The 27,741-nt window shown below is 35.6% G+C and overlaps 1 protein-coding gene across 1 annotated transcript in view; it reads right to left on the bottom strand.

Moving 5' to 3' along the window:
* gnal (guanine nucleotide binding protein (G protein), alpha activating activity polypeptide, olfactory type) overlaps positions 1-12,304 on the bottom strand; it is a 69,683-nt gene extending 57,379 nt beyond the window's left edge. The window contains 4 exon segments of the mRNA NM_001007339.2: positions 10,912-11,031; positions 11,138-11,192; positions 11,775-11,847; positions 11,972-12,304. Of these exon segments, the coding sequence (NP_001007340.1) occupies positions 10,912-11,031; positions 11,138-11,192; positions 11,775-11,847; positions 11,972-12,110 (387 nt within the window). The 5' untranslated portion in view covers positions 12,111-12,304.
* Positions 12,305-27,741: the final 15,437 nt, after the last annotated feature.

Genomic DNA, 27,741 nt, shown 5'->3' with positions numbered 1-27,741 from the left:
ATATACCCACCTCGCCAGTAAGTGCCATTATTCTATTGGCTAGAACGAGTCCAAAGGTGAATCTAGTGCCTCAGAGCAGAGAGTTGAAAATAAAAATAAATGACAGGCAGAGATGAGCAATTAAGAGATAAGAAAATTACAATAGCAAATATATACAAATATATGCAAGGTTTTCAGTCACTCGTAGTGTTTTAAAGTATAAATGTTACATCTATAACCTGTTCTTTACGTAATGATCATACTAAAATAGTTTTTAAAAACTGCTAATAAAATAGCACTTCTCTAGGGAAATGTAATATATCATAAGAAACATTGCACGTTTTTTGAAAAAGGCTCATTTTACAAGTCTCCTAATGTCAAACAGCTGACTTGAACCATTTTTAACCCATTCCGCCAATTTCTTGTTCTGGCGTGGTCACTTTTAGCTTAGCCTACATAATGAGTTGAAACAGATTTGACAATAAGCATTTCATTAAAAAAAAAAAAGAATTTTAATAACTTTCCTATTTAATATTTTTCCTATTTACTTTCCAGAGTCTTCTGTAGTTAGTTTTTTGTAATAAAACAAATAGAAAATAAAAAATGACGATGATGAATGACTAATGATTTTAGGCGATTATTACCAGAAACTATACTCTCATTCTGGCATAGTTAAGGAACTCCCTACGATTGCACCAGGCAGCATAATATTATGCAGCGCTTGAGAATCAGAGAAAACCCTGAAACCATTAGATTTAGTCTTATTTGATGTGTTCAACCAACCAACCTTTCTATTAAAATTACTACGAGATGATCAGGAACAACAGCCTCTCCAGTTTTGCAGGAAAATACTATTTGCAAGATGCTCATGAAAGTAGTATACTATAAAAAGGGAAGCAAGGTGAGTCACTTTTAAAAGAAGCTGTAAGTAGGTCATCAAAACACCTTCAGTTCACAACAATTCAACAAAAAAAGATGCAACAACTCAGCAAAAAAAGGTATTGTTGAGAAAGTATGAGAAACTAACAAATAAATCTGAGAAATGAACATGAGAATAAAATATGTTTCTCCTGAATGAATGAATGAATGAATGAATGAATGAATGAATGAATGAAAGAAACTCTGAAGCCACACACCAGCTATGGGTGAAAAGGAAAGACTGTTATAGATACAATAATATTATTATGGTTCCCAGAATAATGCATTGAACCCCCTCACAGCTCAGCTTGTGGACAGCTGATTCCCAAAGTGAAATTTAGAATTTGCTGACAGTCAGGGCAAGCACACAAATATCAGCAAGCCTGTGCCTTACGAATGACAATCTGCTCTTCTCTGTTCTGCTGCGTGATAGAGTGAACTCCGACACGACACAACTAAACCGAATCATGGAAATGACTCGAAAATCGAGATTGATAAATAACGTATGAATTTGTCAAACAGCATTTATGAGCTTGATCATTCGCTTTTCCTCATTATATTGATGATAAATAGATGCATGTACTGCTTTGTGTTAACCAGCAGAAAACAAAACAGCATTCCTTAAAGTTCAGTCAAGCCAAAAGTGAACACAGTAGCTGAACAGCAGATCACATATTTAAACTACACAGAACGTGTTATGAATTAATGTTTGGATTTCAAATATATAAAAAATATCACGCATGCATAAATATGCTAAATAAAATCTAATATTTATATAGCCTGATTAATATACTAATATATAAATATGTAATCATATATGAATATGGAAGGATCATGGTGTTATAAACAGTGAGGACCAAGCAACATCTCTCGGTTCTTTGAGAAACAGACCAAAAAAAGTTTTGTGCACTTTTGTCAAGTTTTCTTAAACAATCTACAACTCTTTTATGTATGTTAAAACAGCTTGCTGCATTGCTGACAAAATAATTTTTATTTCTGTATTTTTTACTTTTTTACTTTTTAAAAAATGGTTCTACTCCGTTTCAGCTGACAGCCAACAGTGAGTGTTTGTTAATAAATAATATTTTTAAAGAAAAAAAAAGTATGGTGTAGTATCGGTTTAGTATCGGTATCAAGATATTTAATTTAGGTATCGTACTGAAGTCAAAATGTTGGCATCATGCAACACTACAGTCAATTAATCCACTGTTCAGATTTGATGTTGTTTTTGACGTTTTTAGAATGTAAATATTACATGAATTTATTTAATTGGTTTAACCATTAAAAATGTGATTTCATGAGTTTTCTGTAGATTAGCTTTTGTGAAATGGTAATAATCAGGTGACTACACTAAACAATGGTCACCTCACAAAAATATATATTTATTATTCATTTTCTTTTTGGACAACAGGAAATAAACAATTCATTTAAGTTATTTTAGCAATGTAAATTTCCCAGTACACATTTTAAAATTAGGTGAAACTAAAAAGGCATTCTACAACAATGTAAAGCAAAAAAATACATTTTATATTTTAAAATTAAAAAAAATTATTAAAGAAATTAAAAATGAATGTTTTTTAAATTAAAATAAAATATATTAAAAAAAAATCCAATTACATGGTCATCATATTCATTTTTCAAAAAAGGCAGCATCATTTTTTTTGTTTTGTTTACAACATTAAGAAAATTTTAAGGAAAAAAGTTGAAAATCATTAGCTCTCTTATGGAATTCTAATTATTTAAAATATTTCCCTAAGTATTTTAAATAGAGAGAGAACATTATATATTTTCCCAGTACTGGGTTGCAGCTGAAAGGGCATCCGCTGTGTAAAACATATGCTGGAATAGTTGGCGGTTCATTTCGCTGTGGCGACCTCTGATAAATCAGAGACTAAGCCGAAGGAAAATGATTGAATGAAGATTTTATATGTAATTGTTTTAATAACTCATTACTTTTGTCTTTGCCATGATGACAGTAAATAATATTGTACTAGTCATTTTGCGAGACACCTGTATTCAGCTTAAAGAATAAAGCTAGCTTTAAAACATAGTAATGCTTCATTGGTTTGTAACATTGTACAATTAGGCCTGGTTCACTTTCCTTCATGACCTCTGTTTCCAGAGCACAAACTTTGAGATTTGACTCATATTGGAGTGTGCTGTAATGCACGATCCTGTCCACCTCCTTTAGTGACTATAAAACTGCTGGCACAAAGGACGAGTAGTGCAGCGCGGCCGCACCCCTGATCAGAAGCACTGAGCCTGTAATTGTCCAATGATGTCCAAATTAAGCAAATTCTGCAGTACACCTATGTGCACCTATCAGCACTTGTTTCTGTTTAGAGCTTGTGCCACCTAATTTGAATACAAAATAGATTCTGAACATATGAGAATTGTTCCAGAATCGTTAGGAGAAACAGTCACGATGCACAGGGGCAACTGCAGGATTTTATTCCAAGGTACGCACAAATCCAGCACCGCCCCGCCCCCTTCCTATGGCTGTTATCTCAGTATTCATACATTAAATATCGAATGCATCAAGTGAAATAAAAACAAATATTGTTTTAGAATTTAGCAAAGTTCTGCCCTTTTTATCTCTGTATTTTTACCATTTTATTTTTGTTATTTTTAATATTTTATTGTCTTCATAATTAAAGTTATAGACAAATTCCTGCTTGGCATTTAAGAAAATATTTTGCGTAGCTACCCAGTATATATTAAAGATCGCAGAGAAAAAATAAAATAAAAAATACAAAAACATGTTACATGGCCCCGTAAACGTCCAACTTTTATTTAATGAATCCTAAAAAATTGTGAAAATTGCTCATTTTATTTTTTATAAAACATTTTATTATTATTATTTATTTATTTTTGAATAAAAACAATACTGACATTTAAGAATCCACATTTATTTTATTTATTCATTAATTTGACTTGTTTATTGGTGCATATATGGGCTATAATATAACTCGTACAACAGTACCTTGGACAGCTACAGTGCCACTAAAGCTTTGAAACAAAAGTCAAAAAAGGAAAGAAAGATTTGACTTTCTTCGGTGACGGCCGACATCACAACACGCCGTAACCGTCCTTCAGGGATTAAATTACAAAACAAGCCATCTGGCTTGACTGAAGTGCAGTTATTTCCTCGTTGAGTCTGCATGTTCGTGTTTCATGGATATAGGATGTATTGTGGACATCGATGATGTTAAGCGTGTCTTTATTTGATGCGCGGCAGAAAAAAAAAGTCTTTCAGCAGTGCTTTAAATAATCAATTCAAATGATGTCACAAATAAATAAATAAAAAGCCGCATTAATTCCAGCCCTCTCATGGTAGGTACGCACAGTGTGTACAGCCGTACAGCTGCAGGCGCCACTGACGATGCATCGACTTTTATTCCCACACCTACTCTATCTATACTAGGGCATTAGGGAACACATACAGTAAGGGTGCTTTCACACCTGCCTTATTTAGTTTGATTGAATCGCACTGGAGTTCGTTTCCCCTTTTGGTACGGTTCGTTTGGGCAGGTGAGAATGCAGCAATCTTACTCGAGTACGCATTAAAAGCGGACCAAATAAGCGTACCGAGACCTGCTTGAAGAGGTGGTCTCGGTACACTTTCAAACGAACCCTGGAGCGGTTCGTTTGTGGTGAGAATATGATCGTACTAAAACAGGTCCAACCGCAAAAAGTACTGCACGTTTTGGACTAATTCAGCTGCCGTAGGCTGATGCGCTGTGCATTATGGGATACGGGGGAAAAATATTTGTTGACAGCGCTTTACCAACAGAGAGAGAGAGAGAGAGAGGGGAAAACATTACATTATGGATCGTTGGTAATATTTCCGCAAGATGACCATGTTGCAGTTTAGCTAAATTAATTTACGGCTCCTCCTGAAGTGACGAGCGATGCATTAAACACTGTTTTCCAGCTGCAGCCGCGCTTCATTTTCGTAATGTATAGTTTGTCTAAAGCAGGGATACAATCAGCCAGCGCAGTCGTCCCTCCAGAGTAAAAGGTTTTGTTTACCTGCGGGAGTTCACTGGAATTTTCCCGCACGTGAATTGTGACCAATCAATAAGCTGTTTAGGAAATATGTTCAACAACATCTGGCCAATTAGAGATGTGGATTTTGTCAGATGACTGCATTTTGGTTCGTTTCAACTGGTTCGGACCAAAGCCAGCAGTGTGATGTGAAAACGACCCAAAGACAGCAGAAGATGCAACAATGTATCATTTATTGCGCTTGGTCCGGACCAAATGAAGCGAACTACAGATGTGAAAGCATCCTAAAATCAGGGTCAGCACCCCCTGCTGGCTTTATGTAAAAGATGTCATTGTCCTATAAAAAAATTTGAAATAAAACCTTTTCTTTATAGCCCAAAAGTTTTTAACAGCTTATATTAAAACCAATCTGCTAAAATGAAAGGTTGAAGAATATGTCATTATTCTGTATTAATAGTGATACTAAACAGCATCTCAGTAAAAGATCAAACTCTACTTCCACATTATCCTGTTTAGCCCCACCCAAGCTTTCACACCGAGTAAATGGCATGAGATGCAAACACGGGTCTAAGCAAAAACGGTCTCATAAGACAACAAGCCACTGTGTAGCACCAAGTTGTATAAAAACAGTATTTGCATTTCCTTCATTCTGATCGCAGCATTAGGAAAGAGTGGATGAACTTTATTTTTGGAACTCCACACCACACGAAAAAGACTTTTTCTTTTAATTAACCTAATTTTAAAGCATATTAATTTACTAACATAGGATAATATTGAAAACATAAACAATTCAGCACTGGATGTTCTCAAACAAAACAATTCTCTAAAGAAATTAACAAAATATAAAAGTTTAAGCAGAAATGAATTCTCCTTTAAATCGTATACAAATACATTCACATAAGGGATGGGCAATAGGAACAGATATAGAGCTTTCGGTAATAAAGAAAAACAAGCCATTTTCAACTTGGATGAATGAGTGAAACAATTCTGCAATGAAATATCTGTCAAAACTGTTGATTTTCAATACATGCAATGTATACCATATTGAGTTAAGTCCTGTACCAAACCGATGTTGTATGAATAAGTACAGTTACACTCCTAGAACTGAGTATTTATGCCTTTTTAACCTAAATCAAAGAAATGCATGCATCTTTAGCCCCTTTCACACATACAGACCTTTCCGGAAAATTACCGGCAATTTTCCGGAAAGGTTGTATGTGTGAACAGGTCCTTTTTGAAAATACCGGTAAATTCGTTCTGGCTATTTTCCGGAAAGAGAAGTTGTAACATTACCGGCAATTTGCCGGAATGCTGCGCTGTGTGAATGCAGAAGGAAGATTGCCGGAAAGAGCGCGTTCACATCTAGAATGTGCTGACGTGAGACGTCTGCTTTAGCCAATCAGAACAGTCAGACGCATTTACGTCCGCGCGGTTTATGAGAATAAAAGCCTTTGAATATTTTTCCAGACACTTTTAGCTGCTAGAAGTTAGTCAGATAACGTTTATATGTTCTTCTTAATGCCAACTGTGTAAATAATTATCCATGAGATGCTTATGACAAGCCGTTGTTTGTTTACCTTCAAGCTTTGCGTGTGCCTGTGAAACAGCCTGCGAGCACCTGCACACGCACATATTATGAACATCTCGACATGCGAAAGTGATCCTGCGAAAGTTGTTCACAATACTGATCATCCACAGAGTTTGTAATTTAGTCAAATGTTTACAAATACAAGCGCAGCCGTTTAAAGCTCATTTGTGGTGAATGATGTCAGAATTTACCGGTATTTTGGAATGGATGTGTGAATGCTCTTTTCCGGAAAAATTCCGTAACGTCCTCGCCTGTGTGAACAGCGTTTGTTTGTAAATACCGGTAAAGTCGTTCTGTAAATTTTCCGGATATTTACCGGTATCACTGTGTGAAAGGGGCTTTTGACAAATGTAAAGCGTCAAACTTCGATCCAAAAGCTTGCTTCATTAGGTAGACAACTGTCTTTTCGAAATTTAAACCTTTTTACATAAGCAAAACGTTAGCTAATCATTATACTAGTAGGCTTTTTTTTTTCCAAGTCTACAATCTGCCATGACTATTCAAGTGATGTGTTGTGTGATGTAAAAATCTAGATAATTTTATAAGCAGACCACAGAAAACAGTACAAAAAAATGGGCAGTTTAAGACCCTTCAAGTTACCATTTTTGATAACGCTTTTCAATAAAGGTGTAATAGTTAATAGTTCATGCATTAGTTAACATGACTGAACAACACATGTGTTAAGCATTACTTAATCGTTGTTAATGTTAACTGAATAAATTAATGTGTTAATACATTACTTAACATCAACTAATGGTGAGAAATGACTATTGTTAATTTCAACATATTTTAATGCACCTCTTTACACTAACAGCCTAGTTAGTTCATGCTTACTTAAACATACACTAATAAATGTGTTGATGGATTAAAAAACAGCACTTAACAATGAATAGCACATGTGTTCAGTAATGCTAAATCCTATACTAAATAAATATACAGGCCCAGTTTCACAAACAGGGCTCAGATGAAGCCAGGACTAGACTGTAGTTAAATTAGGCTATTTAAGCCACATTTATTAAAATGGCCTTTGAAAAATATATTACTGGTGTGCACCTGGAGACAAAAAAGGACACTGACGTATTTTAGGACATCTCACAGCAAAGTATTTTGAGTTGAGACAGCTCAAACATGCAATTTATTCTTGATTAGCCTTAAACCTTGTTTGTGAAACTGGGGGAGGATGTGTAAATTACAATTTAGTTAATGCTTAATAAGTTAAATAGTTAACATGAATAAATAATAAACAGGACGATGCAGTGGCGCAGTAGGTAGTTGCGTGGGTTTCCTCCGGGTGCTCCGGAGTCCAAAGACATGCGGTACAGGTGAATTGGGTAGGCTAAATTGTCTGTAGTGTATGAGTGTGTATGTTTCCCAGAGCTGTACGGGCATCCGCTGCGTAAAAATGTGCTGGATAAGTTGGCGGTTCATTCCACTGTGGTGACCCCGGATTTATAAAGGGACTAAGCCGACAAGAAAATGAATGAATGAAAATAATGAACAAATGTTAGTAACATATTAGATAATGTTGAAGTAGTGTACACTACAATAAGGTTCATAATTCTATAAGCAAATGCTTTGTTAATGATAAATCATGTTAATAAATAGTAAACAAGCACAAATAACATGCAAGTTTAAGTTGCTTTTTTTTTTATACTTTAACACTCCAAAACCGGTACCCTATTCATGATTGTAAACTCAAACAAAGCATGTGTTAATGGAATTATGAACCTAATTGTAGTGTACGCTTTTAACATTATCTAATGTGTTATTAACATTTGTTCATGCTAACTAACACATTAAACTAATGCGTTAACTAATGCATCACTTGACAGATTAATATGCGTTTTGTTTACACATCAGATTTAGTGTTGCTGAATAAGTGTTATCCATAGTTATGATTATCCAAGTTGTGTTATCTAAACCAGTGTTTCTCAACTGTTGGGCCACTCTTGGGTCGCGGGAACATTTTCAGTGGGTCGTGGAGTGTGTGGTAAAAAAAATAACAAAAGTTAATTTTTAAAAGTTTTTTTTACTTATTTTGACGTTTATATTGAAATGTGTGCACAATAACTGTAATGTTTAACATATGAAATTTCATTTAATTATAGCAACAAATAAGTCAAATCGCAAGTACGACCCCGAATATGTAAAGTGTGGATTAACATATATTGATGGCAAAAACGACTTAAAGCCTCAGTGTGTCATAAGTAGTAAGGTGCTCTCACAAGAAAGCATGAAACCTTCTAAATTAAATGACATTTAGAAACTAAAACAACATGTTTTATTAACAGTTTAGTTCATTGTAACTGAAACTTTCCTTACCCTAACCAGTGTTTACAGTATTTGTCACTTTTACTCTGTAATTTGATACATGTCTTATGATTTATCTGTCACTACTTGTGTATGTTAACAAATAAATACAAATGAATTATAATTGCTAAAATTGTATTGTAGTTCCTAAAAATTTGGGTCGCGGCTTGATGATCATGTAAAAATGTGGGTCCCATGGCCAAAGCAGTTGAGAACCCCTGATCTAATCCATGAAGAAATAAATACATTGGTGTATTTGTAAGTACACATTTAATTAGGCAGTTAATGTAAAGAGGTCCATTAGAATAACAGTAAGTTAACATTAACCAAGATTATATAATGCTGAATAATATTCAATATTCACTGTTGGTTTCTGGTCACTAATGTATTAATAACACATTAATATAGGTTTAGTTAACAATAACAAACATTAAGTGATGCTTATTCATTCATACATTTTCTTTTCGCCATAGTCCCTTTATTAATCAGCGGAATAAATCACCAACTTATCCAGCATATGTTTTACGCAGCGGATGCCCTTCCAGCTGCAACACAACACTGGGAAACACCCGTACACACCCTTTCACGCACATACACTACAACCAATTTAGCTTTAATCAATTCACCTATAGCGCATGTCTTTGGACTGTGGGGGAAACCGGAGCACCCGGAACAAACCCACACGAGCACGGGGAGAACATGCAAACTCCACACAGAAATCCCAACTGACCCAAAAAACCAGCGACCTTCTTGCTGTGAGGCGATCATGCTACCCACTGTGACGCCCTGGTAAATAATGCTTAACAGATGCTAATCCATGCATGTCCATCCAAGACAAGTATTACCTCGTTTATTTTCTAATTTATTGATACCAATTAATGGGAATGTATGTTGTGACAATTGTTAAAAAGGTTCAACAGGATAAAATGAAATAATTGTAATTCACCCGATTTAAAAGAATTATTTATAAACTTAATTAATCTAACAAACTTAACTAATCAACTTTAGTTAAGCTGCCTAAAGCCTGGCTCACACTGCAATTTTGGCCATGATATGGTTATCTGAGACAAAGTTTTGAAATCCTACAAGTTATTATTAACCAGTTATTATTAACCGGTTATATTAAAACCAGTGTTCTTTGACAGTTGGTTTGACATTCCAATACAAGTCTGGCAGTGTCAAAAGCTTAAAAACAATTGCTGCAATGTGATATGACTTCTCTTATGATGACTGTCAAACTTGAGGATGACTCGAGAACGTCAAATGAATTATCTGGTTGTATTATTATGGAATGTTATGACCAAAACTAACACATCTTTAAGTTTGCTGTACCATTGAAGTAGTCAAACTCTGGATAAGTCTTCTTGCATGTGTTCATTTTTGATGTGTCTTGATCATCATGCATCTGACATTACAACAACAGAGACCTTACAGTGTGACATGGGGATCACAGTCTGACAAGTCACAATTGTTAAAGATTGTTAAAGGTTGCAGAGTGTAAGTCCAGCTTTAGTTAGTGTAATCCAACCAAATACTAAAAAAACATTACCCAAATGAGAAATATCACAGAGTGACAATAACTACATCAACTCATAGAGGTAAAGTTGGTTTTATATTCGCACATTGGTTCATTTAGAAGTCTCTATATTGTTTACCATGTTACTTTGAATATTCGATCGGAATTAGCATGCAAGTATGACTTGAAACAACAATAACACTTATTATTTGACTGTTAACAATTTTGTACTTTGATAGTCATTTGCTGCTAATATGATTTCGCCATTTAGAGTTTGCAAATAATACATTTATCAAATTATATTATTAAGGGGAAAGTCTGAATGTGCGAATATAAAACCAACTTTACCTCTATCTAACTCCCATGAGCAGACATTGACAAAGGAAGTATCTGAATTACTGGCAGAGTGATGCTACAGTACATGTCTAAACCTTTGACTGCATTTAATAGGTAAACCGAGCACCACAACTGTAATAAAACACGCATGCAGAACTACTTAGTTTCTAATCAACCTTTGAACATAATAATCCCAGGTTTCTGTCCAATGATGTGACGTTTTATGTCTATAACAGGTTTAGATTAGGTGTCTTACCTCTGTGTAGTCAAAGTCTGAGAGTGGAGCTATACTTTTGATGTACTCTGCTCTAGGTTGATTGGACGGGTTAGCGATTGACACAGGAGGCGTTAAGGTGCTCATTGCAGATATTATTGTCTGGAAAATGATAACATAGGCATTAAAGCAGGACACTAACCAGACTCAACTGTTGAGAGTTAATGAATTAAAGTGCATGCAATATTTATATGTAAAGCTTGCTTACCACAATTGCATCCTTCACATTTTTCCGGATATCTAAAATTTTTTGCTTTTTTTCTCTGGGCAGATGAGAAGAAAAGAAGAAAGGAAAATGTGGTTGGAGTACAAATCTCAACATTATAAGTATTATAATTCATTAAATAGCATTGTTCCTTTAGCATGTCATATATTAAAGGCATAATTGCGATTATTGGAGTTGCACATAGTGTGACCTCATTTCTAGCCATCCAAAAATATAATCAGTACAGTTATTATCAAATATAATACAGGCCAAAACTGCTGCATCTGCCCAAATAGTTGTGGCAGTCTAAGTATAATGATGATGCAAAAATGCAGCAAATACATAAAGGCTATAACGTTACTATGCTGTTGCTGAATTGATGTGGGCGCTTAGAGTTGGCACTCGAAAATGATGTACGCGTCTTCAATGACCACAAACGAGGCCTGAAAATACTGCACACGCCTATCTCTACAAACGCTGTCAACTCGAGGTTTAGCGACAGCCATAGAAACAGACAGGACGCAGAGGCGTACATTTGAAGTGTCAACATCCAATTTCCTCAATATACATGAGCACCGCGTCCGTCGAAATAAACACAGGCCCAGTGTCAGCAAATAACGCTTAATAAACAGACACTCACTCTGCGTTAAAACCGTTGACGTGCAGGATCCGCATCTGTTTGACTATAGTACTCTTCCCGGATTCCCCAGCGCCTTAAAAATCACATAACAAAACAATAACATCAAAAGCTGATGAATATGTTTATTTTTCAACAATCTTTGATGATCAAAGTGACAAATGCAAATCTGATATTTCTGTATCAGTGGTCCATATTACCCAATAAGAGTAGACGATGCGTTGCTTTGTACGCCTGTCTCTCTTTCTGTAACTGTTTCTCGATCTTCTTATTCGCCTCTCTTTGCGCCTTCTCGTCGATGCGTTGATCCTCTGTCTTGCTGTTGCCTAAACATCCCATGTTCAAATCCCTGCCTCTCCTCAAACAAACAGTAAATAATAATAGTATCCAATTCTTTTCCTGTATCGATGATTTGAAATGTCAGCTTTCCAAAAATATCCGGGGGGAGAGGTTTCGCTTTGACCCCTTTAAAGATCCGAGCGACAAATTCAGTTGAATCCTCTCGATATATTCATGATCAGGTTCTGAAAATCAGACATGAAGAGGCAGAAGCTCGGATCTACCCCTCTCTTGCTCTCCCTATTTCGCTGTAATGTGTCTGTTTGTGTCTTTGACTCAGCACTGCCTCTCTCTGTACTTACAGGAAGTGACAATCGCCACTCAACCTGCTGATCCCAGGTCAGCTTCTCAAACACCCATTATACAGTCCATTAAAAGCTTATGCAATCATTCATCATTACAAGCTGCTTTCATAAGTGGGTTTTATCTTTTTACATTACAGAGGTTTTCAAAGATTAAAGTTGTTTTTATTTTTGTAAAACTGTACACAAATTGGTTAACTGTGCCTATATAGTGGGATTTTTCTATTTAATTTATGTTTTGCTTTCTGTATTAGAAAAATGACATTGTTTTCCAGTTTTTTTTTTAATAAAAAGTCAATATTTCATGTGATTATTCATACCTGCTGAGTCGGATAATAGTTCTTGTCGTCAGACTATATGATGCTGCCAGGTTGTTAACATACTGCTGTCACTATCGAAACATGAAACTCAAAAATGAAAACAAAACCTTTCTAAAAAAGCACTATTGTGAAAGCTAACACACTTAACATGCTAAAATACTGACACCTTTCAGAAAACAGACCTCAGTTTCTCCGTGAGATCAAAACAAAACACAAGTCTGTAGTGATAACAAGCTATAGTTCCATAAATAGCATCAAGCTACATGGTAAAAAAAAAAAAAAAAAGTGGCAGTCATGCAAACTAAGTTAATACTTTGCATAACATTCTCTACAGCATAACTGTGTAATGCTAAAAATAGAGATAGTTGCATATCCATCAAACATAGAACCCGAGGTCACAGTGAAAAGAAGGTTAGTAAGAAACCAAATTATACATTCAATTAATACATTGTATGTAGTATAACATTTTGGAAGATGATTCTTATCACACTATGATACGCAGAAGTGAACACTGGCTTGAACAAAGGGAATATTTTAAAATGTAAATGACATGAAAATAAGATGCAAAATATCATTTTAAAGGGTTTGAAGGCCACAAAAAGTAAGGCATACATAAGGCATGGCAAAATTATTATTGGAAATCTACCTTTATTTATTATAGTTGTTGGTTTTACTTCATGTATTGAGGAATTCTGGACTAATTTGGTGTGTACAATGATAATAAATAGTTTACCCTTATTTTTTCCAAGCATTTTAATTTGATTTTGAACTCCATTACTGATGAAAATCAGTCAGGTTTTATAAAAAATTGTCATATTTTAAATAACATTAGACTTGTTTTTGACCTTATTGACAATTCTGACTAGTGTTGGGCGATATCAACCAATTTGACATTGTACAATGTCTAATGTGAAACATCGCAATTTATGAATAATAATTTATTTATAACAAATTAATTATTTGTAGCCTGTTTAAACTACCACAGGGAATCTGCACACGCAGAATTCCGCAGATTTTCCGCAGAATTCCGCAGATTTCTGCAGATTTTTAGCCCATCATTAATTCTGTTTATTTACTTGAGTAAATGTGTAAATCTGAATTTATTCAGTTTTTATTCAGTAATTTATTACTTTTTATTTAATATATTAAGGTTTTAGTTATGATACTCCGCTGGATACTCCCAAAATAATTCCACAGAAATCCGCAGATTTTTACCTAAATTCTCTGCAGAAATAGCAAAAAACGTCCGCAGATTCCGTCTGGCTCTAGTAACCAAGTCACAGATAAATAAAGATAAGTTACACACAAATAACCACCTGTCAATCACTTTTTATCCGTGGGACTGGCATGAATAGGCAGAGTGATCTTTGTTGTTATAATGGCGTCGACAAAAAATGCAATCCAGCGGTACATTCTTGATAACTGTCCGACGTGCACTGCTCTCTGGGGTTTTGTGCTCAAAGCACCCCATACTGACTGCATGGAGTTCAGACAGCCTGATCTCACGAGAAAACGTAAGTATTTTACGTTTTGCCAGTTTAGTGGCTAATTCGTACAAATTCGTACGAGTTCAGTCGTACGAAATGGTACAATTTTAAAAAGGAGGCGTGGCACCTGACCCCACCCCTAATCCCAACCTTCATTGGGGGATAAGCAAATCATACTAAATCGTACGAATTAGATCGTACGAATTCATACGAATTAGCCACTAAATGAAAAAGTTACGAATTGCCGTGAGATTGTGTTGGCTCAGACGTATATACTGCTAAAGCGCATGCCACTGTGTCCGTATGTGTGTGTGTGTGTGTGTGGTCACACGATGTGGATTTTCAGCAGTATAGTGTGGGTAGAGAACTGTTCAGAAATGCTAGGTAAGATGTGGATCATTTTCATTCTTGAATGCCATTTTAAAACTAAGATGTATTAGTGCAAACAGGGCCTATAGGGGTGTGTTTTTCGCAAGCGGGTTGCTGCTGAGACGAAGGCGGGACAGAGGATCGAGATGTCGGTTCAGCATCGTGATGACCATCCGCCATCGGCTATGGACAATGACATTGTCTATTGACCCAACACTAATTCTAACCTTATTGAAGATGACAGTTTTAATTTTGTTTTTGGACTTTTTCAAAGCTTTTGATACTATTAAGCATCCTTTCATCTTTTTTTTTTTTGTTTGTTTAGAGAAATTCAGTTTAGGGCCCTACTTTTGTAATGCTATGAATACATTGTATTCTGGGGGAAATAGCTCAGTGAAACTAGAACATGGAACACAGAGATTTCCTTTAGAAAGAGGAACTTGACAAGGCTGTCCAGCTTCTGTATATCTTTTTCTTATATAGTTCAATAATAGTTTATATTACAATACAACACATACAAATGCTGTATTCCGTATGCTTAATACTATAGAACAATATAGTATATATTATACTTTTTTAATTATGACGTTTTCATTATAACTAAATTAAGTATTGCATTTTTTACAAAGCAGTTATTTAGACTCTTGTGTAAGTAAATGATTAATAAACTATTCAAATCAACATTTACATATCTTATTATTCAGGCATATGTTAATAATTAAAATGCTTTATTAACTCAAATTCATCCAGTTTTGTGATCTAATCTAAATTGAGGACTAGTTATGCTTTGCAGATCCCTTATAAATGACAATTACAGGCTTAGTATCAAACGCACAATAAATCTTTGAATCCTACCTAAAAATAAAGTTACTGTAAAGTTTAAACATTGCTGAATAACAGGAGTGTCAAATATAAAATAAAACTGGATAAAACAACAACATTATAATAATTTAACAATATATTATGATACAACATTTAAATGCAATAGTATCTGGATGCAGCCTTTATGATGCTTCAGCGATGCAATGTCAGACACATGCACTCAATGGAGTGAGTGACGTCACTGTGACGGGTAGGGTGAGGGACGGGGTTAGGTGGGCGCATTAAAAAGCATTGGATGCAGCTCAGATTGCACTGCACCAGGTCTGCATCCAGACCCCTCTCTTTAAATGTTATTCAGCAAAGTTTAAACTGTACAGTCATTTTATTTTAGATAAAACTGCAAAGATTTATTTTTCATTTGATATAGTTTCATTTGTGTGTCTCGAAATTAATTAATTCTTTGAAACGAACAAAGTTGTTTATTTTCTTTTTTTCTGTTCAGAATATAACTGAGCCATGAATTGTTATTTATAAGGTTATAATAGTTTTGGATTTTTTTATTAGTTTTAGTTTCTATTTCGTTTTTGACTTTTTGTTTTCAAATTCAGTTTTAGAGGCGGATTTACTAGTTTTTTTTAGTTTCTGTATTTTGAAATTATTTAGTTTTAGTTTAGTTTTTATTAGTTTCAGTATTAGTTTTAGCTTTTTTCTAAATAAGGATATTTGTTAGGTGCAAGATTCAAAATCAACAGAATAAATATTGTATAATAAAAACTCAGTCATACATTTTTTTGAAACCTGTATTCAGAGGACACATGAACACTATCATCTACCAATACCATAGACATCCTCAAACTCAAATACAGGAGCCCACAACAGCAGCCTTAAGTACAATTTGTGTGCAAAGCAGCTTAAGTTAGATACACAGTAGCGATGGAAAGTTCAGATATTTAACGCGGATGTTTGTACTCAACACGGCGTAATTATGCAGTCAGCGATAGTAATTTCAGTCATTTAAAACATCACCATGACCTGAAAAATGTCTTACAGTAAAGTTTTGCCACCCAACTGAACTATGATTCACTTATTTAAATTCCATTTTGATTTTCTGTTATGAAATAAACTTACGTTTTTCACCAGATCCTGTCATTTAAACCCTCGGTTTACCCGCAGTGAAGATGTTCAAGTTTAGTTCAATCTCAGGAGGCTGTCATACACTGTGTTCTGTTCACTGAATCACGCATGCGCAGTATTATCGGTTCACCGCTTCTCAGTTTGTTCTCAGTGTAACGTTACTGTTCTAATAACTGAATAAGAGTAAATATTGCCTTATTTCGAGTCAGAGGTGGGTGTTAGGCTTGTTAAAAAGTAAGTAGTTTGTGGATAAGTGCTTACAGAAGACGCGAATCGTTTCAAATGATTCAGTTCGATTTGGTGAACTAGTTCAACCGGTGCACTTAGAAGATCAGTTAAAAAGATTTGTTCACTATCACGATACAGAAATAAAACCTATTAGTGGGCACAAAATGTGTTAAAGCAATAGTTTTTAATCTCTGTATTTAATACTGTCACCATGTTGCTGTCATGTCCACTCGTTGTTTTTGTTGCGGACTCGCGGGAGCAACAGCGAGGATAAGGGCCTACTCACACTATGCCATCCGTACCGTGCCCAGGCCCGTTTCCCGGATCGTTTGAGAAGTGTGAGTGCGCTGAATCGGGCTCAAGCAAGGTTCACTTGGCCGGCCCTGGCCCGGTTGGAAGAGGTGGGCCTGAAACTGAAAGCGAGACGTGACTTTTAAGAGGCTGTTTCATATGGATTTATTAATCATTCTTACTGTTCAGTGAACGCAAACTGCCATAGTTTATTAAAGACGAGAACTCCTCACAGCACGATAGCTGCGCGGCTTCAGCAGACCTCCTCATTCCTGCAGCACAAGAGCTTTATGATTGTTTTTGAGCGCTAAAAGTGGCGGATCTGTTCGGCGAAATATCTGACTGCATGTCACCGCATCCCTAAGGACTGTTTGGCGAAATATTTGACTGCATGTTACTGCATATCAAACGACTGAAACGATATAATTAGAGAAATCTCCACTGTGCTGCTGAGTGAGAGAGCGCTTCTCACTGAACAGCGCAGCAGCGATGATGTAAGCGTGCCGAGGCCCATTTGTGGTGTGTATGCGGGCCGTCGGGGGAGACAGGAGGGGGGGCAAGCGTGCTTTGGCCCGGTTCAAGGCAACTGTACCTAGTGTGAGTACGGCCTAACAGGAGGAGAGCCGGCTCGATCTGGCCAATGGCTGCAGGAGGACTGACTCTGAGGTGCCTTCTAGAAGGCTCACAGTAAGATTATGTATTTAATAAATGTACAAAGACGAAAACAAAGGAGGTTTATGCTATAGTTTTAGTTAGTGTCAGTTAGTTTTGTATGTACACAATACAGTTTCAGTTCTAGTTTTTTTTTTAAACTCTCGTTTTTATTTTTATTTCAGTTAACGATAATTATTTTTAATTTTAGTTGTCGTTTTTTCGTTTTCGTTAACTATAATAACCTTTTAAGGGATTTATAAACCATACATAGTCCTCAATTTAGATTAGGTCACAAAAACTGGAAGAAATTATGTTAATAAAGCATTTTATATATTAACATTTATTATTACCATACAAAGTCACTGTTACTAAATACTTGAATAATAAGATATATATATATATATATATATATATATATATATATATATATATATATATATATATATATACTTCCATTCATACGTGCGCAAATGGTGAAGCACAGTGAGCCTATTACTCACTAAAACCCCTACAAAATGAAGATTGTGAGACATTAAGGGTACATATATTAGCGAGAATTGGGCTTTCTTCCATCAACGCAGCATAGCAGTTCTGGCAATGGTTGGATGGTGAACAGGTCCCCGCCCGTGTACAAGCCACACAGCTATCCAGATTGGCACAGCTCTGGTTTGCTATCAGGAAACACCACCGCCTCCCAGGTCACTGAGCCAGTGGTGATCAACCGCATGATCAGAGCCTTCCCAAGAAAACTGCGTCGCCCTGTGAGTCTGAGAAAACCGAAGTAAAAAGGTTAGGGAGTGCATCACCTGTCAACGAACATCACCAAGAACCCCTTAGAGATATTGACTGACCAGGGCACCCCTTTTATGCTAATGACAGACCTCTGCTGGCTCCTCCGGGTTAAACAGCTCCGCACATCTGTTTACCATCTCCAGACAGACAGTCTGGTGTAGTGGTTTAACCAGATCCTTAAACAAATGTTGTGCCTAGTAGTCGCAGAGGATGGGTGTTACTGCAACCTCATGCTTCCATATGTTCTCTTCGGAATCAGGGAGGTTCCCCAAGCATCTACTGGCTTTACCCCATTTAAATTACTGTTTGAGCGTCAGACCCGCGGACTGTTGGATGTGGCCAGAGAGACATAGGAGTAGGAACCTGCTCCGCATCGCAGCATTAAAAAGCATGTACGGGACCTGCGAGAGAGCATAGACCATGTAATGCCTCTGGTCCGAGAACATCTAGCAGCCTCCCAGCGCTCCCAGCAAAGGCTATATGACCGGCCCGCACAACCCAGACAAATGTCTGGTGATAAAGTCCTGATACTCATTCCTACCACTACAGTGAAATGTCTGGCATCCTGGCAAGGGCCTGGCACCATTGTGAGCCTGTCAACTACAAGGTTTGTCAGACGGGACGTAGAGGTGAAGAGAAGGCTTACCACATCCTTCTCTTGAAGAAATGGGTAGCACCCCAAGAAGATCTGGTGGCCTTCCCCCAAAGCTCCCTGCCGATAGTGAGGTGGGGCCAGGTTTATTTCGACACTAGACCTGACAAAAGGTTATTGGCAGGTGCCCCTAGCAGGGAAAAATAAAGATAAAGATAATACCACTGGCATTACCGGGTCCTTCCCTTCAGGTTGCCTGGGGCACCTGTCACATTCCAATGATTTATGGACATTCTACTCCGGCCCCAACAGAAATACCCCACCACTTACCTCGACGACGTAATCGCCACTCTGAGCTATGGGTGGACCACCTGTCTCGATTGTGGAGAGTGTAGATGGAGCTCTGTTGGGCTGGGCTAACCGCCAACCCCAAAAAGTGTCATTTGAGTTTCACCGAAGCACATTACCCGGGTTTCCAAGTAGAGCGGGGGTTGATCAAGCCGCAGCCCAATAAAGTGGAGGCAGCACTACGAATGGAATGGCTGAAGAATAAAACCCAGGTACGTGCATTTTTCGGGTTGACCGGATACTACTGCTGTTTTATTCCTAATTTTTCTTGGATAGCCTGTCCCCTGTTCGACCTGACGAAGAAGGGGCAAGCAGAAAAGATTCAATGGTCTGCAGCGGCGGAAGAAGCCTTCCAGACATATCAGGAGGCTCTAACATCTACAACCTTCCTCCACTCCCTTAATTTTGGCTGCCCATTCAAACTCCACACAGACGCTTGCGATATAAGACTAGGTGCAGTCCTGTCAAAGGTCCCGAATGGAGAAGAGCAGCCGGTCACATACATTAGTCGTGAGCTCACACCCGAAGAAACCAGGTAATCAGCCGTGGAGAAAGAAGCCCTTGCCATCAAGTGGGCAGTCTTGGAGCTGCACTATTACCGTCTCGGCAGGAGCTTCACACTGATGACCAATCACGTCCCACTACAGATGTCCCGGGCCAAGGAGACCAACACCTGCATCACCAGGTGGTTCCTTGCGCTCCATGACTTCCTTTTCTAGGTCCACCATCACCCAGGAACTTTCCACAGCAATGTGGATGGTGTCTCGCGGATGTGGTCAGGTTGGGCAGGTTTGTCACCCATCATTTCTCCACACCCACCCCCCTACTTCTCTGAGTTCTCTCTTTTTTTCTCTCAGAGATTGCAGACTGATCAGGATGGGCGATCAGCGTATCACACGAGCACAAACAGGAAAAAGAATCAACTCACCTACAACTCACTTGAAGCCCCAGTGTGTACCACAGAAAGCTCACAGAAGACATCTGCGCTCCACACACATCTACAGCACGTTCAATTTCACCAGCATTTGTAAATAAAAAGCCCTTCGGGTGTGTGTTTACTTACAACTTGTCTGCCTTTTTGCCCCACCCTGCTACAATATACATATATAGATATTGTACATGTTTAAATCATCTTATTTAAGTTCGCATCTTGCATCATATAACATGATATGTGTCCAGAGTAAGAGAAACTAGGTAAAAGACACCATCCATCGCTTGGCTGAGGGTCCACAACGAACATATCATCCGCAGGGTGAAGCAACACAAGCTAAACAGTCATCTATTACACTTGTATTACCTCTATTACAGCAAGCACCCACCAGTTTTTAATGATGGCTTGCCTTCTGCCCATTAGTAAAGGTTTGAGCAAAAGATTAAAGAGGAGATATGGGTAATGATGAACTTGGATTTATTCTTGTTAAAACTAATATAATTATTTTACTGTACTTAATTTATAGGAACATAAAACTGTTAATATAATAAACATTCATGTTCAATACATTATTATAAGCAATTAAAAATAACACAATAGATTAAGGAAACACTGGATTTAAACTGTGCTTTACTGCTTTAATTTAAACCTTTAATGCTTTACTGAAAACCAAACAACGTAACATGCATACAACAACCCGCTGGCCCTCTCATGTCGTTATTACTCCCTCTAGTGGCATTGTATAGCCAGAGCAAGCCTATAGTTACAAACTGTAGCAATAAGCCCACATCTTCCCTTTCTAGACAACAAAGGGTAGACTACAACAGATCTTAGGGTATTATTCACCCACAACACCTCCAAATATCTAAGAAGTGTTGTACCTACTTGTTTTTTGAGAGTGCGAGTGGTGGGTGTGAATTCCCAGGCAAAGCAAAAACTGATAAAATGTTTAGCATATTTATAATTACATTATTTTAATTATTGTAGACTGCAAAATATGGAAAACATGAAAAAGCACTTATTTGATTCATAGGCCAAAGTAAAAAAATGCCAAAAGGGACCCCTGCTTACAGAGAGTGTATTATTTTGCTTCTATTGTGACTCATATTGCAGTGGCATTCATTTTAATAGGGTTAGTCGGTAGTTTTGGCTTAAACGTTTTGAGAGGAAACTTTTTTTTTGTACCTGGTGTAAAGTACATTTGAAAGTAAGAGGGTTTAATATTAAAATTTAATTAAAAAAATACACCACTTGCCAATATTTTTCTCCTTGAATTAACACAGCCAAAAAAGACAAAAGGTTCAAAAGGTTGCACAAGGATTAAGTAAGAATTACAGAGCACAGGGGTGCCCAAACCTGTTTCTTTAGGGCCACTGTCCTGCAGTTTGCACAGCATCCTCCATCACATTTTCCTGAATGTTTCTACAGAGTCTTCTTAGTTTGGTTCAGCTGTGTTTAATTATGTCTGAAGTTAAATCTGAAGGACTGTAGCCCACCAGAAAAAGGTTTAGACATCTCTGCATCGTGTTTCGCATGTAGCTTCATTCCATTCACATTTCTATCACTCATGAGTGTAGATTGCTGCCATCTAGTGTACATCTGAGATTAAAGCGATACAGATACGTGGCTAATAAAGTCACGGTACATAACCAGCTAATGCAGTCTCAAGGCTGGGTTGTGTCAGGAAGGGCATCTACCAATAAAATATATGTCAGGGTAATTGCAGGCTCATTTCGCTGTTGTAGGGAAAAGTGGGGCACAAAGTAAAACTTTTTGGTTTTAGCCAAATAATGAACAAAGTAATAGGGTTAGATAAATCATACATTTTTACCAACACCAACAACACACAAGCCTCCCCTACAAATGAGCACTGGTTGTATGATTGCCGGACCTATGGTTTCTGTGCAGTATTCCCAAAAGTACCAGGAGTAAAAATTTAACTTTTTACCCCACCTGTGGCCGGGGCAAGTTGAAACCTACAGAGGGTTAATTGTATAACACATGTTTAAAAATGCTGATTTTACTCAATTAATTTAAATCCAGTTTACTTTAAATAGTAGCTATATTTCCTCAGTACTTGGCTCAATAAATTTTTTTATTCTACATAACACAGTATGTTTATTTATTTATTTATTTATTTATTTATTTATTTATTTATTTATTTATTTATTTATTTATTTATTTATTTATTTATTTATGTATTGGATAAACACATTTTGATTTATTTGCATTATTAGCAATAAAATTATTTTTTTTCTATTAAAAATATTTTCTATTAAAAACATTCTATACATTTATAACATTATGCACTTAAAATTAAATATATATATATATATATATATATATATATATATATATATATATATATATATATATATATATATATATTATTGGTTTTATATATAACACTGTGTTATATATATAACACTTTGTCGTGTTTTCTCAAACTGTCTAACAGTCACTGTGTTTTTTTACATCTTTCAAAATGGTCTCTCCAAATTCTCACCTTAACCTTTTTAAATAATTGGCAGGAAAACATCTGCTGACACTGTGGTGAAAACCTTGGAAGCATGCCATTGTTAACCCTGAGCAAATACCTTAAAACTCTCTGATACATTTTACCCCGCGTTACTTTGAGCCCCATACCCTCTTATAGACCAGGGACTAACCTGAAGGAAAGTGATTGCATGAATTTACAACCAATTACTCATAAACGTGTTAACCATTTATTTGAAATTCTATCGTTTTGCATTAATGTAGACAGTTACAGACATATGCACCTACATTTTAATATTACAGAATATTTTTGATGAATTAGTATTAGTTTAACCATATTTTCAATGGCAAAGTATTTAGCATTTGCTTTATTTTCTTATAAAAATGTGATCTCATAATGGTGGTTTTCTCATAATGATATTGGCCTTTGTTTTCGCAAACAGATTAAAGTTAAAATCAATCAGATTATTTACATTAGTAATATCATTACACTAATTTTAGATTTGGTGGATTATCCTGACTTTGTAAAATCTAAAGCTATTTTACTTGGACTTTTATAAAGCCTTCAACACCACTGAGCATGCATTTCTTCTGAAATTTCTCAAAAAGTTTGGTCTTGGTTCCTCTTTTTTTAATGCAGCTGAAATGTTTTATACAGGGATCATTAGTTCCATCATAGTTATTATGTTCACGTCACAAAGATTTTGTGTAAGACACGGTGTCAGGGATGCCCGATCTCCTAATTTTTATTACTTTGGGTTACAGAATTTTTAACGTTAAGGATTGTTCACAACCAGAATTTGAAAGGCGTTTCCATTTGACAGGGAAATCAAAATATTTCAATTAGTGGATGACACCCTTCTTTTTTTAAGAAATAAAAATCAGCTTTCCAAAGCCACTCAGATAATTAAACTATTTTCGTGTGCATCTGGACTAAAACTAAACTATCCAAATGTGAAATAATGTCTACATAAATGTGATGATAATTAAAGAGATTCCAGTTAAAAACTCAATAAAGTATCTATGCATTTACATATCACAAAATTTAATAGCCAGGCAGTTGAATGAATACAACTCATATTTATAATATATTTTACATTTTTGGTTACAAAAACATATCTCTCTATGGTTGGGTTCTTCTCTCAAAATTGGTAATTCTTAATAACTTCACCTTCATGAACTTCAGCTTCCCCATACACAAATGACTGCACTAATGAAGGTACTAATAAACTCTTCTTTAACGTTAAATGGAAAAAAAAAACAGGCCCCACAAATAAAAAAAGCAGAATTATCTGGTAACACTTTACAATAAGGTTCATTAGTTAATGCATAGATAATGAATTTACTAACATGAACTAATCATGAACAACACATGTATAGCATTTATTAATCATAATTAAGCATTTACAAATGTATTATTAACATCCAAGTCCATGTTTGTTAACATTAGTTAATGCACTATGAGTTAACATGAACTAACAATGAAGTACTGTATTTTCATTAGCTAACGTTAACTAACATGAACAAATACAGTAGTAAATGTATTGTTCATTGTTTGTTCATGTTGGTAAACGCATTAATTCACATTAACTAATGAACCTTATTGTAAAGTGTGACCAGATATCTTATTGTAAAAGTGAGGGGGGACTTAAAGCCATTGTTTTTTTTTTAACACTTTCTTTGGAATTAATTGGCTAAGATGTTTATTAAACCAAAATTCTATATGTTTTTTTTATTTCTAATTATATGTTTGAATAAACAGCTTTTCTTCTTTTTATTTTAAAAAGGAATTTACTGTATAATAAACTTCCAGTTAAATTAACCAGTTTTCATCAGCAGGCTTTTCTTGTGTGGAAGTTGTGTTATCTTCACAACTTCTCACCACACAAAACTATCTTGTGGAATAATACAGATATAACTGTTAAAAATCTATCTCCTTATTGTGCTAACAGGTGTAATAAAGGCATAATTTATGTATATTTTTGTATGTATATTTTTATTTATGTATTCAATTAATGTATGAATTATTAGCCCTCCTTTGAATTATTATTTTGTTTTAGATTTTCACAGTATGTCTGATAATACATTTTCTTCTGGAGAAAGTCTTATTTGTTTTATTTCGGATGGAATAAAAGCAGTTTACATTTTTTTAAAAACATTTGGGACAAAATTATTAGCCCCTTTAAGCAATTTATTTTTTTCTTTCGATTGTCTACAGAACAAACTATCGATATTCAATAACTTGACTAATAACACTAACCTGCCAAGTTAACCTAATTAACCTAGTTAAGCCTTTAAATGTCACTGTAAGCTGTATAGAAGTGTCTTGAAAATATCTATTAAAATATTATTTACTGTCATCATGGCGAAGATAAAAGAAATCAGTTATTAGAAATGAGTTATTTAAACTATTATGTTTAGAAATGTGTTGAAAAATCTTCTCTTCGTTAAACAGAAATTGGGGAAAAAATAAACAGGGGCGAATAATTCAGGGGGGCTAATAATTCTGACTTCAACTGTATATATATATTTTTATTTGATTAGTTTTGTAACTTGCTCCTGTGAACACTTTATGACTGTTCATAACTTTTCTATTCCCTTTAAAGAATATAATACTGTTCTCAGAGCTATCCCGCAGGTTTAATGCATCTGGTCAAAAGTCATATACAATTGTTGGGAAAAAGGAATATATTTTTAATAAATTTTGTGTCTTTTTCTTTTCATTAAACAATTATTTGTATTGGTCATTTAAAGGTCAGAAATGAACTGATCTTCTGTTGTGTGTGGGATGCTTTGCATACTAATTAGCATTTTTGCAGATGTAGATAAAGTTGATAGAGATGAACATGCCTGATTTTCTAGATCAACTTGAGCTGGGCAGCTAGAAACTTCCTATCAGCAGTATTTTAACACAGAATATGCGCACTTGAGAAAAGTCTTATGCTTTTATTGTTGTGCAGAAAATTCATAGAAAAAGAGGACTTCTGTCTGGGGTGCAGCCAATGGAGGACTGGCCAATGATTGACGAATTTCACTAAACTCCACCTGTTAATATCAGCTGCCAATATTCAGTAAGTTGAAGTCAGGAAATGAAAACTGTTGCGCACCCCTGAACATAACTTTTCTATTGCATTGAGGATAACAGAATTCTGTGAATCTAATTATTCTTTTGTATCCAATTGTTACGATTTTTGACATTTAAGACAACCTCTCCTGACCTTTTTTATTGAATATGCACAGAATTGATTAAATATCCCAACACAACCCCCAAAAAATAAAAAAGAATTACCATATTGCTGGACGGCATAGATGTAATAATAAACGTTCATTTAATTTTTTCTTAAAAGATTGAGAAAAGCATGGGTGTTGCCTAAATACTTAATATTAATATAAATACTAAATAAGTCCACTTTAAAATATTGCATAAATATATCTAGTCGATTTATGGGTGGCTCAGTGGTTAGCACTGTCACCACACAGCAAGAAAGCTGCTGGTTCAAGTCTCAGCTGGGTCATTTGGCATTTCTGTGAGGAGTTTGTTTGAATGTTCAGCTCCGGTTTCCCCCATAGTCCAAAGACTCTAGGTGAGTGGAATCAACTAAATTGTCCGTAGTGAATGTGAGAGTGTCTTCCAGTGCTGGGCTGCAGCTGGAAGAGCATCCGCTGTGTAAAACATATGCTGGCGAGTTGGTGGTTCATTCCGCTGTGGCGAACCCCAGATGAATAAGCTGAAGGAAAATTAAATGAAATGAAAAATAATTCATTTATTTTCAAAAATGCTAATATTCCAAATAATTGTACATTTTGACGTTTTTTTTTTTTTGGGGGGGGGGGAGATTTTTATCCATAAACAAAAATGCACAGCTTTCAATCTCTACCTCTTATGTTTAATTTTTTTATTGTGAAAAAACAAACACTATATCAGTACAAATAGTTACATCTTTGTTGTTTTTTTTTCTTTTTACAAAAGAGAAGAGAAAAAAATAAAAAAATGAAAAATATAATGATTATAATTATAAAAGGGGAAAACAATGGAAACTGGAGTAATAAGTGTACAGAAAATTACAACGCTATCACAAATGTTCAGATACATTGTCAATGTTGAGAGTAAATATTTACAGTTAAACAGTATAAAACAGTAATAGTTAAAAACAAACAACAATTAAGTTACTACTAAATAAATAAATAAAAAAGGAAGGAGAGTGCATCTATTAAATGGAAGGCAAGACCTTAAGAGAGTTAAAGTAAGTTATGAAACATTGCCAATTTTTAAAGAAATTAGTTTTCCCAGAGCATCTGATCTTTTCCAACTTTAGAAAATGCATGGTATCTACAAACCATTGGGATGGAGGCTTATTTGATTTCCAGTGAAGCAGAATACGACGCCTGGCTACTAGTAAGGTAAAATTGAACCCAAAAATGGCAACATCAGGGGATGGGTTTATATTTACCTGCAACACCTTAGACATAATTGTAAAATACTTAATCCAATAACATCTGTAACAGAGGGCACATAAAGAACATATGACTTAAATTACACCTTGGTGCATGTCATCTGTCACACATGACATCAATATTGGAAAACACTTTAGATGGTTTTTGAGAAATGAATTCTATGAAATACTTTAAATTGTATCAGGCTAAGGCGAGCACAAATTGTACTAGAACGTATTCTCTGCACTGCACCAAGCCACCATTCTTCCTCAAAACATAGTTCCAATTCATTTTCCCAAGATTTTTTAATTTTGATAATTAATTTAGCTTTGAGATGGGTAAACTGAAAGTAAAGTAGCAGAGCAATGTCTAGCCATAAGAATCTAAAAAAAATGTGATTCTGACAACTTCCTTTAAGAGGAAAGTTTTGC

This window comes from Danio rerio, chromosome 24 (genome assembly GCF_052040795.2).
Source record: "Danio rerio strain M-AB ecotype USA chromosome 24, GRCz13ab, whole genome shotgun sequence".
Classification (NCBI taxonomy): Eukaryota; Metazoa; Chordata; class Actinopteri; order Cypriniformes; family Danionidae; genus Danio; species Danio rerio.
This window is presented reverse-complemented; position numbering and strand designations above follow the sequence as displayed.